Source organism: Panulirus ornatus, chromosome 23 (genome assembly GCF_036320965.1).
Source record: "Panulirus ornatus isolate Po-2019 chromosome 23, ASM3632096v1, whole genome shotgun sequence".
Lineage (NCBI taxonomy): Eukaryota > Metazoa > Arthropoda > Malacostraca > Decapoda > Palinuridae > Panulirus > Panulirus ornatus.
In genome coordinates, this window is record NC_092246.1 from 24,228,624 (window position 1) to 24,244,314 (window position 15,691).

Below are 15,691 nucleotides of genomic sequence, written 5' to 3' on the forward strand. Positions count from 1 at the left end.
TTAGGTTTCCAAGTCGTAGAGAGAAGGGAAGAGCGAGGGTGTGACGGGACATACCTGACGAGCACTGACACAAGGTAGTCACTATCTAGCCACTAGTAAGGGACTAGACCGAGCTCTCCCGGTGGTTGGGGCTGCCTGCTTTGTCCCTGGGGGTGACTAAGGGAGCCCTGGGGGAGTCACTCTCAGGGTGGAAGGCCACGGTGGAGGTGGAGCCGTGGTGGTTGATGGAGGAGGAGGTGGTGGTGGTGGAAGAACAGGAGGGAGTAACACGTCCTGAGGAGAAGGAGCCGGTCCTCCCGAGGGTGAGGGTCTGGTGGCAGTAGGGAGGAGGTAGACTGGCCAGCACATGGCGGGTGTAGGGAGTGTCTGCGGACGGGTCACGGGACAGTGTGGACAGATCCTGTGGATAGGGCGGAGGCAGGGTGGTCTGCTCTGGGGCGTAGTGGGCGTACACTGTAGGCTGTGTGTTGCGGGCGGTGGGCGTGGAGGCGGCTAGAGGACACCCCATGTGCAGGATGGGGTCGGTCTCCCGCGGTAGCATCACGCCCTTCTGTGTGGAACACGTCACAGACATGTTAACACATGACCGGTACATGTCCGAAGCTGAGCTCGCTCTACTGCTTAACTACAACATGTCAGGCATTTCTGCAAGTTCAGCTAGAGGTCATTTAGTATTCACATTATATTCAGCTATCACCCATGGAAAGATGCACTATATCTAACAAGCATTCACACTAACATCTGTTAACTATATCATATCTAACTAGAGCTCAAGAAAACCTTGCCTGAACTAGGCTAACGCCTAAGGGAAAGGCGTTCAAGTACGTAGTTTGTACAACAAAGTGTGACCTAACTACCGTCCTGAGGGTGGTTGAGTCTATTATCACAGTAAACACGAAAGGTCTCAAAACGTCAGGAAAGTCTGACTGAAAAGTCGTGGCAGTTTGTCGTCGTCCTACCAGTAATCTGTTAAGGTCACTTGAATTATTCACAGTCGCCAATGTTCACTGGAGACAATTGTACAATGAAAAAGCAGACACGAGTTAAGGAGTTCACTGATCATCATTTGAGGGAGGATGTGATATGTTGGTTGATCTGGGTATCATGATAGAGGGAAAGCGAGAGGGACGGGAGCTGGAGTAATTACTTTCCCAAAGAAGGAACAAACGAAGGAGCCAGGTGAGGAAATTTCATCTACAGCTTTGTCGTCTGTTCCTATCGCCGCTACCTTGGTAACGCGGGAAACGGTGAAAAAAATTACTACAAATAACAGAAACGATAATAGTAACGATAGTAGTTTAACTGTGACAATGATGACAATGTAACTCCATTACTGGTGTAGTATGACTCCACAATTTGTACAACATCACAGTTTGTCAAAATCATCTGACACCAACATCCATTTGACATCATCCATGTGACACCAACACCCGTGTGACATCATGTGACACCATCATCCGTGTGACGACACATCATGTGACACCAACACCCGTGTGACATCATGTGACACCAACACCCGTGTGACGACACATCATGTGACACCAACACCCGTGTGACATCATGTGACACCATCATCCGTGTGACGACACATCATGTGACACCAACACCCGTGTGACATCATGTGACACCATCATCCGTGTGACGACACATCATGTGACACCATCATCCGTGTGACGATACATCATGTGACACCATCATCCGTGTGACGATACATCATGTGACACCATCATCCGTGTGACGATACATCATGTGACATCATCATCACACCACAACACTATCCTAAATCCTACCATTACCATCTTGTATACAAACTACAACAAACACGAGAATAACAGTTTTTACATTTCTTGTTCAGCGGAAGTATAAACATTCCTTGTCCTGTGGAAGTATAAACATTCCCTGTCCAGTGGAAGTATAAACATTCGTAATTTTCATTTCACACAATAGTTCCCAATAATGGATTCCAATATTTATTTAGCGCAGCTTTTGAAAAATACCCACTCAGTTAATTACCGGGAGATCCAGTGTGTTACCCTCGCCGGGATCTCATTCAACGATTTCTTTTTCCTGCAGCCTCTGGTGTGTTACGGTAACCAAGACTCACCCTAGCTGGGAATCAATATATGCGGGGTAACCTGACTTTTAAGAATTGTATGGAAAAAAAAATTCTTTTAATAATCTAAAGTGCCACAGATGGTAGGCGGGAATTACTTAAAGTGCTAAAGGCGGTAGAAGTAAATTATCTAAAGTGCTACAGGTCATAGAAGGGAATTATTCAAAATGTTACAAGTGGAAGGGAATTACTTTTAAAGTTACAAGTGGTAGAGGGAAATCTAGAGAATCGTTCACAATATTTTTAAACTCTAGGGTTTGAATATCACAAAGACTCCTCAGTAGCCACTTAAAGAAAAATATCGCATATATCAAGAGCCTTCGCTTGTGTGTGTACCAGCAACCATGATTAGGTATTTTTTGTGAATTATGAAATAATGATAAGTATCATTCCACTGGCAACATGGGACACCCCTTCACCTCGTGCTTAAAGAGACTCTCATACAGAAGAGCACAACCACCCTCCTGTTTACATTACTCACTCTATATATATACTTGCACAATTACTGTCTTCCATTTTCACAGTTGTGGGAGGTCTGGGGCTTTACTGCTCCTTGTTATAACAGATCTTGTATACATGATGCCCCCAGCACCGTAACCTCATAGGCCGTCATACCCAGCACTACTGGCTTTGTCACTGGCCGTGGCAGTGTTATCTTGAGTACAGAAACAAGCGATAACTTAACATGTCATGAACAAAAACGTGATAATCTAAGAACCCGACCATATGACTTCCTACGTATGATGACGTGACCTTCGAACTGACCTTTAAGGGTTAGTTCAAAGGTCAGGGCAACATACTCAAGTATTGTACTGTCGTCCTCGAGGGCTGTACCTTCGCCTCAAGGGTCGTATCATCGTGACTGAAGGTCGTAATGTCGTGCTTAAGCGTTTCCCTCTTACTGAAGCGTCGGACCGTCGTTATCGAAGGTCGTACCGACGTGGCCAAACGCCATAAACCAGCAACGGACAATCTGTTTACACACACACTGCCAGCAGAATCAAAGCTTGACACTACAGTACCACAAACCACCGCTGCTCACACTACCATCAAATCACACCAACCACAAACAATGTAAATCACACCAGCCACAAACACATATGTAAATCAGTAACGCCAACATACCATTATATATAGATATAACGCGTAAAACAGAGCATGGCGTGTAAAATCGGGCACATGTTAAACAAAGTGGATCAAGCTTTGTAGATGTGGCACATTGTTAGTCGAAACAAACTGTTCTCACGATAAAAACTAAACACAGCAATAAATGTGTGAATACAATATAAATGAATTGAGCCTCGGTTACCAGAGCCATCAGAATCGACCACGTAAATTCTTTCATAATTTTCTGCAGTGAAAGATTGATTTCTCCAGTGCTCTTAACTTGGGCATTTCAAGAAAGAGAAAGTCTTGTATTCTGAGTCATGAATAATCCAGTGTGTGGGGTCGGTCAGTCGACGGACATTTCATGCTTCACTTCTGCCCTTCCATTTAACGTTATCAAATATGAATTGTGTGTCAAGATACACGGCTTAAAGTATGTCCACACCAACCAACTGTAATTTCTAATAAACACGCAGCTACCTCAGCACATTTTCTTCTTCATGCTCTCATTTCCGGACTGTTGTCATGGAACGCTTGCTCTGTGTGTGTGTGTGTGTGTGTGTGTGTGTGTGTGTGTTTACAAGAGTGTTAAGAGGTTGCCGATGGGGGCACTAACATATCTCTATACTGACTTCCAATTATATTCCATTCTAACATGTCCAGTTTACTACAGCCTGGCATACCCAGTATACTCCACCCGAACATAATCATTATACTCAGCCCAAACATATCCAGTATAATCCACCCTGACGCATCTAGTATACTCATCCTTTACATACTGGTTTAAAAATGTAAAACAAAGTATGTTATCAAGTGACAGTATGACAAGTGGGGTACCACAAGACTAGGTTTTATACTAATGACCTGGATGCAGGATCCGCCATTCATGACCTGGATGCAGGATCCCCAGTCATGACCTGGAGACAGGACCCGCCAGTCATGACCTGGAGACAGGACCCGCCAGTCATGACCTGGTTACGTTATTTACTTGCCCGAGTCAGACGCAGGTAAGATACTTGTTTATTTCTGTACCAAGAACTATCATCAAGGTGAAGACTTACCCTGCATGTGAAGCTCACTATCATCAAGGTGAAGACTTACCCTGCATGTCAAGCTCACTATGACCAAGAACGAAGACTTACCCTGCAGCAAGGTGAAGACTTACCCTGCATGTGAAGCTCACTATCATCAAGGTGAAGACTTACCCTGCATGTCAAGCTCACTATGACCAAGAACGAAGACTTACCCTGCATGTGAAGCTCACTATCATCAAGGTGAAGACTTACCCTGCATGTGAAGCTCACTATCATCAAGGTGAAGACTTACCCTGCATGTGAAGCTCACTATCATCAAGGTGAAGACTTACCCTGCATGTGAAGCTCACTATCATCAAGGTGAAGACTTACCCTGCATGTCAAGCTCACTATAGCCAAGAACGAAGACTTACCCTGCATGTGAAGCTCACTATCATCAAGGTGAAGACTTACCCTGCATGTGAAGCTCACTATCATCAAGGTGAAGACTTACCCTGCATGTGAAGCTCACTATGACCAACACTTCAAACTGTTTATCATGTGTGAATACGAGACACGTGATCCATGATAACACTTGCCATTATTCATAACATAAATACAATTTTCGACCTTTTTGTCTCTACACAGTAGAGCCAATATCCGGCGGCTGTCAGCAGATCAGTGTTATTGTTTTCCCGGAGAATATCCATGTGAGTGTATTGTGTGTGTGTGTGTGTGCTACATGATGCTTGACAACAGCTGTTTCCTGATGCTGGAGTGAGTGGTGGGTGGGAGGAGCCTTATGCCTTCCCCTCATGTCCATTTATGCAGGATACTAATGCATTCCCTCAGCGGACAACCTCCATCAGGTTCTCTTTTGTATCTTTCTCATATGCTCTGGTGTATTTACTCCCACGCACTACCTGTGTGTACCCAGTATACGCCACTTGCCCAAACTCTGGCAACATTCACCAAATATAACTGAACTGTTAAATTGTTAAATCATCCGATATTGAAAAGCTGCAATGATTTTGGCCCTCTACTGTGTGGGCAGCTCATAAGCCTTTATCTCATTTTTGCACAACTGATGAAAGCCAATTTTGCTAATGTAAAGTTGCATAAAAGTCACTCATCAGAATTCGCAGAGTAGATTTATGTTCATTTTCCTTCACTATTTTCTTTCACTTTTAATTAATTCCATTCAATGAACAGCACTTTTGGTATTTGTTTAATTACGAGGTAACAGATCCGGAAGTAGAAACTAGATTTTATTCATTTGATTTTGTGATTGTTTGCTCTGGTTATACTACAGTACCAGAAGGAGACTGCCCGCTTGTGTTACGCTTTATTAATGTCCAAATTGTCATAAAGTTTTATAGTAAGTTGGCAACATAAGACTGACCAAGGACTTTTGATCGTGAGGGAATGACATACATTTCTTACTGTAAGACTTGCTAGTCTTGTACAATTGCTGGAAAATCCTATAATTAGAAGCAGTCTGAATCATCAAAATATTAAGTTTATCAATAATTATAATAAAAATGTTGGGTTAGTTCACGTGTATTCGTGTTTGACAACTACTGACAGTGTAGAGAGCACTCAGAGGTAGGGAGTTCTGAAGCCTAGTCATCAGAACTCTTTGAGACGCTTTAAGACGGGGCGATCCAGACTGCTGAGCAGACGTAGAGACATTTACTGTCTCGTGCGAGGATGGAAGCCATTCACCTCCCGCAGGGTACAGAGCTCTAACGCCTTCTCCAATACACGAAAGACAATTATCATATAGATTGGTAAATGTCGTTGTAATTATCTGCGTCAGTACTCCTAACACGTTCTCTTTACTGGAACTGAAACTTCCTAATATTCTTCAGTGTGGCAGATACTTTCCATTGACTACTGGTCTAGAGAGAATGAAGACTTATCATTATTATCATTATTACGCTTCAGTTCCAATCAAGACTCTATTCTATTGATGTTTTGTGTCCTTGACCTCACACTCAATACAAAACAGTCTGCATAAACATGTGTCTCTCTTCCCCTGCCTCCCAGGTTCTGTCTCTCTGTACCTCCCATCACCATTCCCAGGTTCTGTCTCTCTGTACCTCCCATCACCATTCCCAGGTACTGTCTCTCTGTACCTCCCATCACCATTCCCAGGTACTGTCTCTCTGTACCTCCCATCACCATTCCCAGGTTCTGTCTCTCTGTACCTCCCATCACCATTCCCAGGTACTGTCTCTCTGTACCTCCCATCACCATTCCCAGGTACTGTCTCTCTGTACCTCCCATCACCATTCCCAGGTACTGTCTCTCTGTACCTCCCATCACCATTCCCAGGTTCTCCTCTTCCTTAACACCAACTCTTCCCCCTCCCCCACCCCCCCCACCCCCAGGTCTACGAGCCGGTCGGCACCACACATCTCCCCCCCCTCCCCCCCCCTCTCCTAACCCCTCGTCCGGTGGCCACCTCCCCACAACCCTCGCTAGGAGGGGAACCTCCTCCCCTCCCGTCAGGTGCGCACTTTTCCCCCTTCGCTCTGCCCGTCAGGTAGGCAGCCCCCATCACCTCCCATCTGGGGGCCACCCCCTTTCCTCAGACGGGAGGGCACCTCGTCCCCCCCCCCCCCCTCCTCCCTTCTTCGGTCTTAATTACCTTCATCGATTCTGTTTACGTTTGACGTTTTGGTGGGAGTGGAAAGGGGAGTGTTGATGACAGTGTTGGAGATAGTGGTGACATTGACGCTGGTGGGGAGGGACACTGGTTGTGGTGATAGTGTTGGAGATAATGGTGGTGTTGACGATGGTGGGTTGGCAATGTTGGTGTTGGTGGTGTGTGTAAATTTTGCTGTTGGTTATTATTGTTGGAGATAATGAGTGGTATTGGCGATGGGGTGATACTGTTGGCGTTGTCAGATACTGTGGAATAATGGTGGTGTTTGAGGTGATGGTGGTGATGTTGATGTTGGGAGTGATGGTGGTGATGTTGATGCTGGGAGTGATGGTGGTGATGTTGATGCTGGGAGTGATGGTGGTGATGTTGATGCTGGGAGTGATGGTGGTGGGAAGTGTTGGTATGTTTGGTGGTGGTAATAGTGATGGCGTGGCAGTGATGGTTGTTGATGTTGTTGTGTTGTTGTTGTCTTCTTGTATGTCAAGACTAGGACTGGTGATGCTAATTTTGATGTTGCTGTTGACATGTTGGTGTTGGAGGTGGTGATGATCCTACGTCTGTTGTTAGATACTGGTAGTGTGTATTGTTGTTGGCATTGTAGTATATGTGTGACCTTGAAGACAGTGGCAGCTGGGAGGTTAGTGCAACACTCGTCTAACTTCACCTCAACGCAAGAAACACTATGTAGTGTCGACATCAAAACATTCCTGCTCAACACAAGAGCTCACGCTCAACAGTGTTGCACAGCCTCTGCACAGCCACCTGAAGAACGTATGAACGTCTGTGTGTGTGTGTGTGTGTGTGTGTGTGTGTGTGTGTGTGTGTGAATGCGTAAAAGAAGAAACGTTTGAAGTTCAACGTTTAATCGTCGCTGGCAAAACGTTTGACCAAGTGTATGTAAACGAAAATTTGTTTGTTTGTGGCTCGGAGACTTCAATGCTTTGGACAATTAACCGACAATTGGTCCTGGATGGCTTGCATGTCTGACCTCGCTGTTGTGGACACACTGTTCTTATACGTAATGTAATGAATACGACACATTTAGCAACAGGTACAAGCAACTGCACACTGCAGTTCACCCTTTGTCGTAAATACGTTTATATCCCTTTGTGTACACTGCCTTGGAGGGTCTAGCGTCAGGATATACGTACTTACAGAATAAAGGAAAAAAACGTTCCATTTTCACGTGACTGAAGACTGAATGTTGATTAAACTAATGATGCTGGAGAAACAACGTCTATACATAGTAGTGCATGACCTCTAAATCTAGTGGTGCTAGGGACACGGCCCTCTGTATCTAGTGGTGCTGGGGACACGGCCCTCTGTATCTAGTGGTGCTGGGGACACGGCCCTCTGTACCTAGTGGTGCTGGGGACACGGCCCTCTGTATCTAGTGGTGCTGGGGACACGGCCCTCTGTATCTAGTGGTGCTGGGGACACGGCTCTCTGTATCTAGTGGTGCTGGGGACACGGCCTTCTATATGCAGTGGTGCTGGGGACATAGCCTCCTCGATCTAGTGGTGTCGAGTAGACGACCTTCTATATCTAGTAGCGTTGTAGGCCCCAGGAACACGGGTTATAATTCCCTACACACAGAAGTAAGAAACTCACCAACAACAGACTCACATTTCCAGCCCGAGGACCATGACGGAAGTCTTAGGAAGGTCAAAGTCTGCAGTAGTCAAGTTCCTGGATAGCAGTCCGGATACTGGCTATATACCTAACCCATCAATATGGTTTACAAAACTTTATGGTGAAAATCTCTCTCTCTCTCTCTCTCTCTCTCTCTCTCTCTCTCTCTCTCTCTCTCTCACCTGTCGTAGCAGCGTCCCCGGGTTGATGTAGAATGAGCTGTCGTGTCCCTGGTGGTACTCCTTCGTGTTGCTCTTCGGCTGCGTGGGCGACTGCTGTTGCTCCTGTCGCTTCGGGGACATGGGCGGTGGCGGTGACAGCTGCTGCTGTTGTGGCTGTGGCTGCTGTAGTTGTAGGTCCGTCGTCGGAAGGGACTCGGGTGTGTAGTCCTGCGTTAGGTCCTTTACTTGGTGGTCTGGAGTGAGGGATGAGAAGCGGTTGTTGAGGTGGTGTTGTGTGGTAGTGATCAGGTGTGCAGCAGTCAAGTGATAAAGAATAGACCAGCAGTAGTTAAATGAAGGATTTGCTGGCAGTAATAATAACAATAAATGTTCTACTGTATAGTCAGTGTCTCGATATAAGGAGCAATACCCCCATATATATATATATATATATATATATATATATATATATATATATATATATATATATATATATACGAACAAAGTGCATATGAACGCGCGCGCCTTCATAGAATATATATATATATATATATATATATATATATATATATATATATATATATATATATATATATATATATATACATATATATATACATATATAAATATCATACAAATCTCCAACAGCCAGGATCGAACCCAGGATCCCTGTGCAACAGGCGGGAGTGCGACCGCTAAGCTATGAAGGGCTATCATAGCCTAGCGGTAGCGCTCCCGCCTGTTGCACAGGGGTCCTGGGTTCGATCCTGGCTGTTGGAGGTTTGTATGATATATATATATATATATATATATATATATATATCCGTCCTTGTATAGAGTACTGATCTCACATCTGGGGTGGTCCTAGCTCTTGCATCCTTACTTGAGAGTAGAGTTGAAAACGGCCCCTCGTCATCTCTCACAGGTTAGCTTCAAAACTTGTCTCACTCGCCCTTCGCCGCGATGTTGGTTCACTTTCCTTATTCTATCGGTACTGCTTTGGTTTTTGCTCCCGAAAGGTGGCTACTAATGTGCCTCCACCATTCACTGGACCAAGCAATACTCTGTAAGCTGCAGCGTCACGCTACATTACTACCACCTCCGTCACCACTTTTACCGTCACCATGAGACTCTACCACCACCATGTTTACCCAGCCGACACACCTCCCTACTCCGTTTTCGACGTGTCAGATTAAGCAAGCAGCCACCATCATCATCCACCTACACCTACAACTAAGCTCTCCCGTAGTGGCACTAACGACTCTCCACAACTTTGTTCAGCTACTAAGAGTTTCTTTGTTATCTTCCAGAAGCTGCTTCTTATCTGTTTACCTACTGGTACGCTCCTTACCCACCATCTTGTCTACTGAAACCCCCAGTACTTACTCACGGCCTCAGACTTCACCCATGACCATTTACTATACCTAAAATCTTACCTGAACCCTTACAGCTTGAGGGAATATTGGGTGAGAGGAGCCTACTACATTATCATCCTGTCTTCATCTATGTAGATTAGGAATATTCGACACTATTACTGCCCTCTTCAGTTACCATCAGGTCTTCTGTTATCTGGCTTTTTCATTTACTCCCTTGTACTAATCTCCATTACTCTGTCTCAACCATTCCGACTACATCTCCACAATCTCCGCTACTTCATTTCTACATTATCCTCACGATCTCCGCTACTTCATTTCTACATTATCCTCACAATCTCCGTTCCACCGTCACTACAACTTCGTTTGAGAGGTCGTCCCACGACCCCAGAGTTGGCGACTCACCATCGTTGACGGGGATAAGATCAGGGTTCTGGTCGTCGGAGGCTGGGTCCTCAGGACCTCTGAGGGGCACGGAAGCGGCCGAGCCCTTGTCGTACACCATCTTGACCTCTGGCTTGCGGGCACGGGGCCGACGTGACCTGACCACCAGGGCGATGACCAGGGCCATGAGCAGCAGGGAGGCCAACACTCCAAGCAACACTGCCAGAATAGGAGTCAGGGCCAGGGCTCCTACACCTGACGGAGAAGCAGGAGGGGACAGTGTTAGAAGTCACGTTAGGATTCTCTCTCTCTCTCTCTCTCTCTCTCTCTCTCTCTCTCTCTCTCTCTCTCTCTCTCTCTCTCTCTCTCTCTCATCCTCTTCTGATCATAAGCTATATACCTCATCAATTTCTACAATATGTGAAGCATCAGCAAAGGCTTTGCGTCAATACATTACAGTATGTCTGACCAATACATCTTTGAGAGCAGCGCCAGCCCTACGACGAAGCGGATTTTTCTTATTAGTGTCAAAACTTTTGTCGGCTGTAGCGTCTCTAGGGCTGAGGCATAGCTCTGTCTTAACCTACCTGGACTCGTCCTCTTCTCGGCCACGTCCTTTAAGGTGAAAATCGCCAATTTTATCGGCTCGCTCTCTCCCTTCTTGTTAACCCCCATGATGGTCAGGATATATTCAGTCCCAGGTTCGAGCCCTGTCAAGGAGAACTCAGGTTTCGGAGAAGTCGAGGTGTTGGCCAGGACCCGGGGCGCCTCTTTCTTCTTGTCGCGGGTGCCGGAGTGAGGTCGGGACGGGGTCACGGACAGGGTGAAGGTCTGAGCAAGGCCTCCGTCCCAACCCGCCAGACACCGGACAGACGCGCCCGTCGACGTCACGTTCTCCACCGTGCAGTTGTTGACAGGCTCAGGCGGGGCTGCAGACAAGCAAGGTCAAGAGAAGGGACTTCAGTGCTGTATATCAGGTCAAGATTCAGATATGTCGGGTCAGGGAATAAGACTTAGAGATGACGGGTTTGTGGGTATCAAACCAAATTATTACTAAAGAAACCTAAGGTCATTAGTTACAGATGTCAACATGGTGCCAAGATGTCTCAGGTCGATGCTGAGGAAATGCTGGAACGTTGATGATGAACTACTGAGTAATGTCGAGTCGGGACCTTCAGTGCTGAGACCAGTGTGAAGTATGTTTATGGGGACCCAGACAACAACAGTCAAAAATGCCACGGGAGAGGACCTGCTGTGTCAGTGAATAGAGGAGAGGTCAGTGCTGCGAGGTGTCGAGGTCAAGAGGTCAGCAAGAAGTGACATTAAATCAAGGTTGGGGTATATCAGGATGAAGATCTCTTCATGTCAGACGTCAATTAAAGGCTGAGAGAACGTCATAATGAAGATGCATCACCTTACTGCATATTACGCTAAGGCTGAGAGAAGTCAGGGTAAAGGTCTCAGCAAGTGAGATGTGAAGGTGTAGACATCAACGTGTCAGATGTCAGATCAAGTCTGTGTGGATGATGACGTCACTGTACCAGGCATCAGGTCAAGGCCGAGTTACGTCGAGGTGAAGGTGCCAGCCGGCCAGGCATCAGGTCGGGGGTGAAAATCACGAATCAGTAAAGGTCTGTGTGGAGAGGTCATTAGAAAGCAAAATGTACGACACTTGAGCACGAGGCTACGACCCTTGAGCACGACAGTTTGAACCTTGGGTATGATGGTGTGACCTTTGACCTAACCATTAAGTGGCGAAGCCGTGAAAAAAAGTTGTACCATCGTTCTCAAGGGTTGTACCATCGTACCCAAGGATCGTACCATAGTGCTGAAAGGATGTAACGTCGTGTTCAAGGGTCGTACCGTCGTCCTCAAGAGATAAATGTTAGAAAAGAGACAGCTGAACAGGCAGCAGGTCAGCAGAAATGTTGGAGGTCTGTTACATCTCCTGTCTGTTGACACAAGGGAGGATGGCGATGTATTGTACGTTTAGAGTGAGCCATGGAGGAAGTGGTCAGCGTGTGGGTACGTGCAGGTAAAGTCTTCTGGACTGTCAGTAGTTATGAGGTGAACCTTGACTCGTATTAGTTAGTGGTGATATAGGGAGCCGAGTCCTTCTCCAGGAACTTTCAAGGTTGAGAAATGTCAGGGAAATGATGTGTTATGGTTGTGATGTTGTGTGTGTGTGTGTGTGTGTGTGTGTAGAGAGAGAGAGAGAGAGAGAGAGAGAGAGAGAGAGAGAGAGAGAGAGAGACTTATGTATACATACCCCAGCTTACGCCACATACAGGTAGGTTGACTGTGAGCCGGCTGCCCGGTCCGGGATTCGAACCAAGGCTCTTTAAACTGGAGAGTCAAAATGTTAACCACTTCACTGCAGAGGCTCGTATGTGTGTGTGTGTGTGTGTGTGTGTGTGTGTGTGTGTGTGTGTGTGTGTGCGTCAGTTAAAAAAAATAGTGGTAAAAGTTGCCAACTCTTTTGTAATTGGTGGACACGTGGGGTAACGACCGGAATAAAAAAATGAGGTCATTGTTAATGTACGGTTTAAATTATGAGTTGCTGAATGAGGGTAAGGATGAGAGGCGCCGGGATGAGAGGAAGGATTATGCATGAGAGAGTTAAGTTGGAGAAGAAGAGTAAGACGAGCAAACAAAGGAGTGGGAGAGTGGAAGACTGGTCAAGGGAACTGTCAGGGAAAAATTAGGTCATGGAGGAGGGTGGCTAAGAGGTCGAGAGGAAGATAGCAGACGGAGGAAGATAACCCAGAGGAAGACAGGTCGAGTAGGGATGCAGAAAGAGGAAGATAAGAGAAGGAAATTGAGAGACTGTGAAGTCGAAGGCAGGAGGACAGGTCAGAAGTAAGGCTGGGTGTGAGACAGGTCAGAAATGTGGATGACTGGAAAACAAGTGTAAAGGTGAAACATTTGGAAGGAAGAGGAGGTCACACAGAAGTTAAGGGTTGTAGAGATCACTCCCAGACGGTGGATGAGGGAAATAGTAGAAAATAACTTACTTGAAATCAAGACGAAAAAAGATAATGAAAGAAGGTAAGAGGATGCTTCATTACACATGGTTTAGAAGAGAGGAACTTTGATGTAAATTCAAGAAAGAATAGTTTTTGGGAAAGCAAGAAGGAGGCGGTTGTAGCAGAGTCCAGAGAGGAGAAGATTTAGAGGTCAGCTAAGACAACGAGCATCTCACCTCAAGATGAGGACAACTTGGCACAGGGAATGTAAGTAAACATGACACACGTACGTGAGGTCAACACATACACTCCAAGAAAGTCAGAAGTTACAAACAAAACCTTACAACTAAGTCATGCAGGCGACATTTCTGGGGCTCGAGTGAATAACGAGATAAGAAGATCCAGTCCCACTGCCTTGGTCCTGAAGGGTAAGTAGGTAACCATATAAAGAGCCGAGGTTTGCAAAGGTCAAAGTTCACACACTTGTGGTGCTATTGTGTGTGTAACGTGTTCCTACTACTTCAGCGAATCGTCTCATCTGGCAACAGAAATTATATATATATATATATATATATATATATATATATATATATATATATATATATATATATGTATATATATATATATATATATATATATATATATATATATATATATATATATATATATATATATATATTTTATATATATATATATATATATATATATATATATATATATATATATATATATATATATATATATATATATATTTTATATATATATATATATATATATATATATATATATATATATATATATATATATATATATATATATATATATATATATATATATATATATATATATATATAATTTCTGTTGCCAGATGAGACGATTCGCTGAAGTAGTAGGAACACGTTACACTCACAATAGCACCACAAGTGTGTATATATATATATATGTATTCCTGGGGATAGGGGAGAAAGAATACTTCCCACGCATTCCTCACGTGTCGTAGAAGGCGACTAAAGGGGACGGGAGCGGGGGGCTGGAAACCCTCCCCTCCTTGTATTTTACCTTTCCAAAGGGGAAACAGAAGAAGGAGTCACGCGGGGAGTGCTCATCCTCCTCGAAGGCTCAGATTGGGGCGTCTAAATGTGTGTGGATGTAACCAAGATGAGAAAAAAGGAGAGATGGGTGGTATGTTTGAGGAGAGGAACCTGGATGTTTTGGCTCTGAGTGAAACGAAGCTCAAGGATAAAGGGGACGAGTGGTTTGGGAATGTCTTGGGAGTAAAGTCAAGGGTTAGTGAGAGGACAAGAGCAAGGGAAGGAGTAGCACTACTCCTGAAACAGGAGTGATGGGAGTATGTGATAGAGTGTAAGAAAGTAAACTCTAGATTGATATGGGTAAAACTGAAAGTTGATGGAGAGAGATGGGTGATTATTGGTGCATGTGCACCTGGGCATGAGAAAGATCATGAGAGGCAAGTATTTTGGGAGCAGCTGAGTGAGTGTGTTAGTAGTTTTGATGCACGTGACCGGGTTATAGTGATGGGTGATTTGAATGCAAAGGTGAGTAATGTGGCAGTTGAGGGAATAATTGGTGTACATGGGGTGTTCAGTGTTGTAAATAGAAACGGTGAAGATCTTGTAGATTTCTGTGCTGAAAAAGGACTGGTGATTGGGAATACCTGGTTTAGAAAGAGAGATATACATAAGTATACGTATGTAAGCAGGAGAGATGGCCAGAGAGCGTTATTAGATTATGTGTTAATTGATAGGCGCGTGAAAGAGAGACTTTTGGATGTTAATGTGCTGAGAGGTGCAACTGGAGGGATGTCTGATCATTATCTTGTGGAGGCGAGAGTGAAGATTTATAGAGGTTTTCAGAAAAGAAGAGAGAGAATGTTGGAGTGAAAAGAGTGGTGAGAGTAAGTGAGCTTGGGAAGGAGACTTGTGTGAGGAAGTACCAGGAGAGACTGAGTACAGAATGGAAAAAGGTGAGAACAAAGGATGTAAGGGGAGTGGGGGAGGAGTGGGATGTATTTAGGGAAGCAGTGATGGCTTGCGCAAAAGATGCTTGTGGCATGAGAAGCGTGGGAGGTGGGCAGATTAGAAAGGGTAGTGAGTGGTGGGATGAAGAAGTAAGATTATTAGTGAAAGAGAAGAGAGAGGCATTTGGACGATTTTTGCAGAGAAATAATGCAAATGAGTGGGAGATGTATAAAAGAAAGAGGCAGGAGGTCAAGAGAAAGGTGCAAGAGGTGAAAAAGAGGGCAAATGAGAG

The 15,691-nt window shown here is 45.0% G+C and overlaps 1 protein-coding gene across 2 annotated transcripts in view; it reads right to left on the reverse strand.

The window, feature by feature from the left end:
- The window catches only part of LOC139756938 (uncharacterized), a 461,695-nt gene that overhangs the window by 4,047 nt on the left and 441,957 nt on the right, over positions 1-15,691 (reverse strand). The window contains exons 12-15 of one of the 2 annotated variants that reach the window (XM_071676883.1): positions 11,042-11,383; positions 10,476-10,709; positions 8,719-8,951; positions 453-550 (exon numbers count right to left, since the gene is read on the reverse strand). In XM_071676883.1, the coding sequence (XP_071532984.1) occupies positions 453-550; positions 8,719-8,951; positions 10,476-10,709; positions 11,042-11,383 (907 nt within the window). The remainder of the gene's footprint in view (positions 1-452; positions 551-8,718; positions 8,952-10,475; positions 10,710-11,041; positions 11,384-15,691) is intronic. The other variant, XM_071676885.1, reaches the window with a different exon arrangement.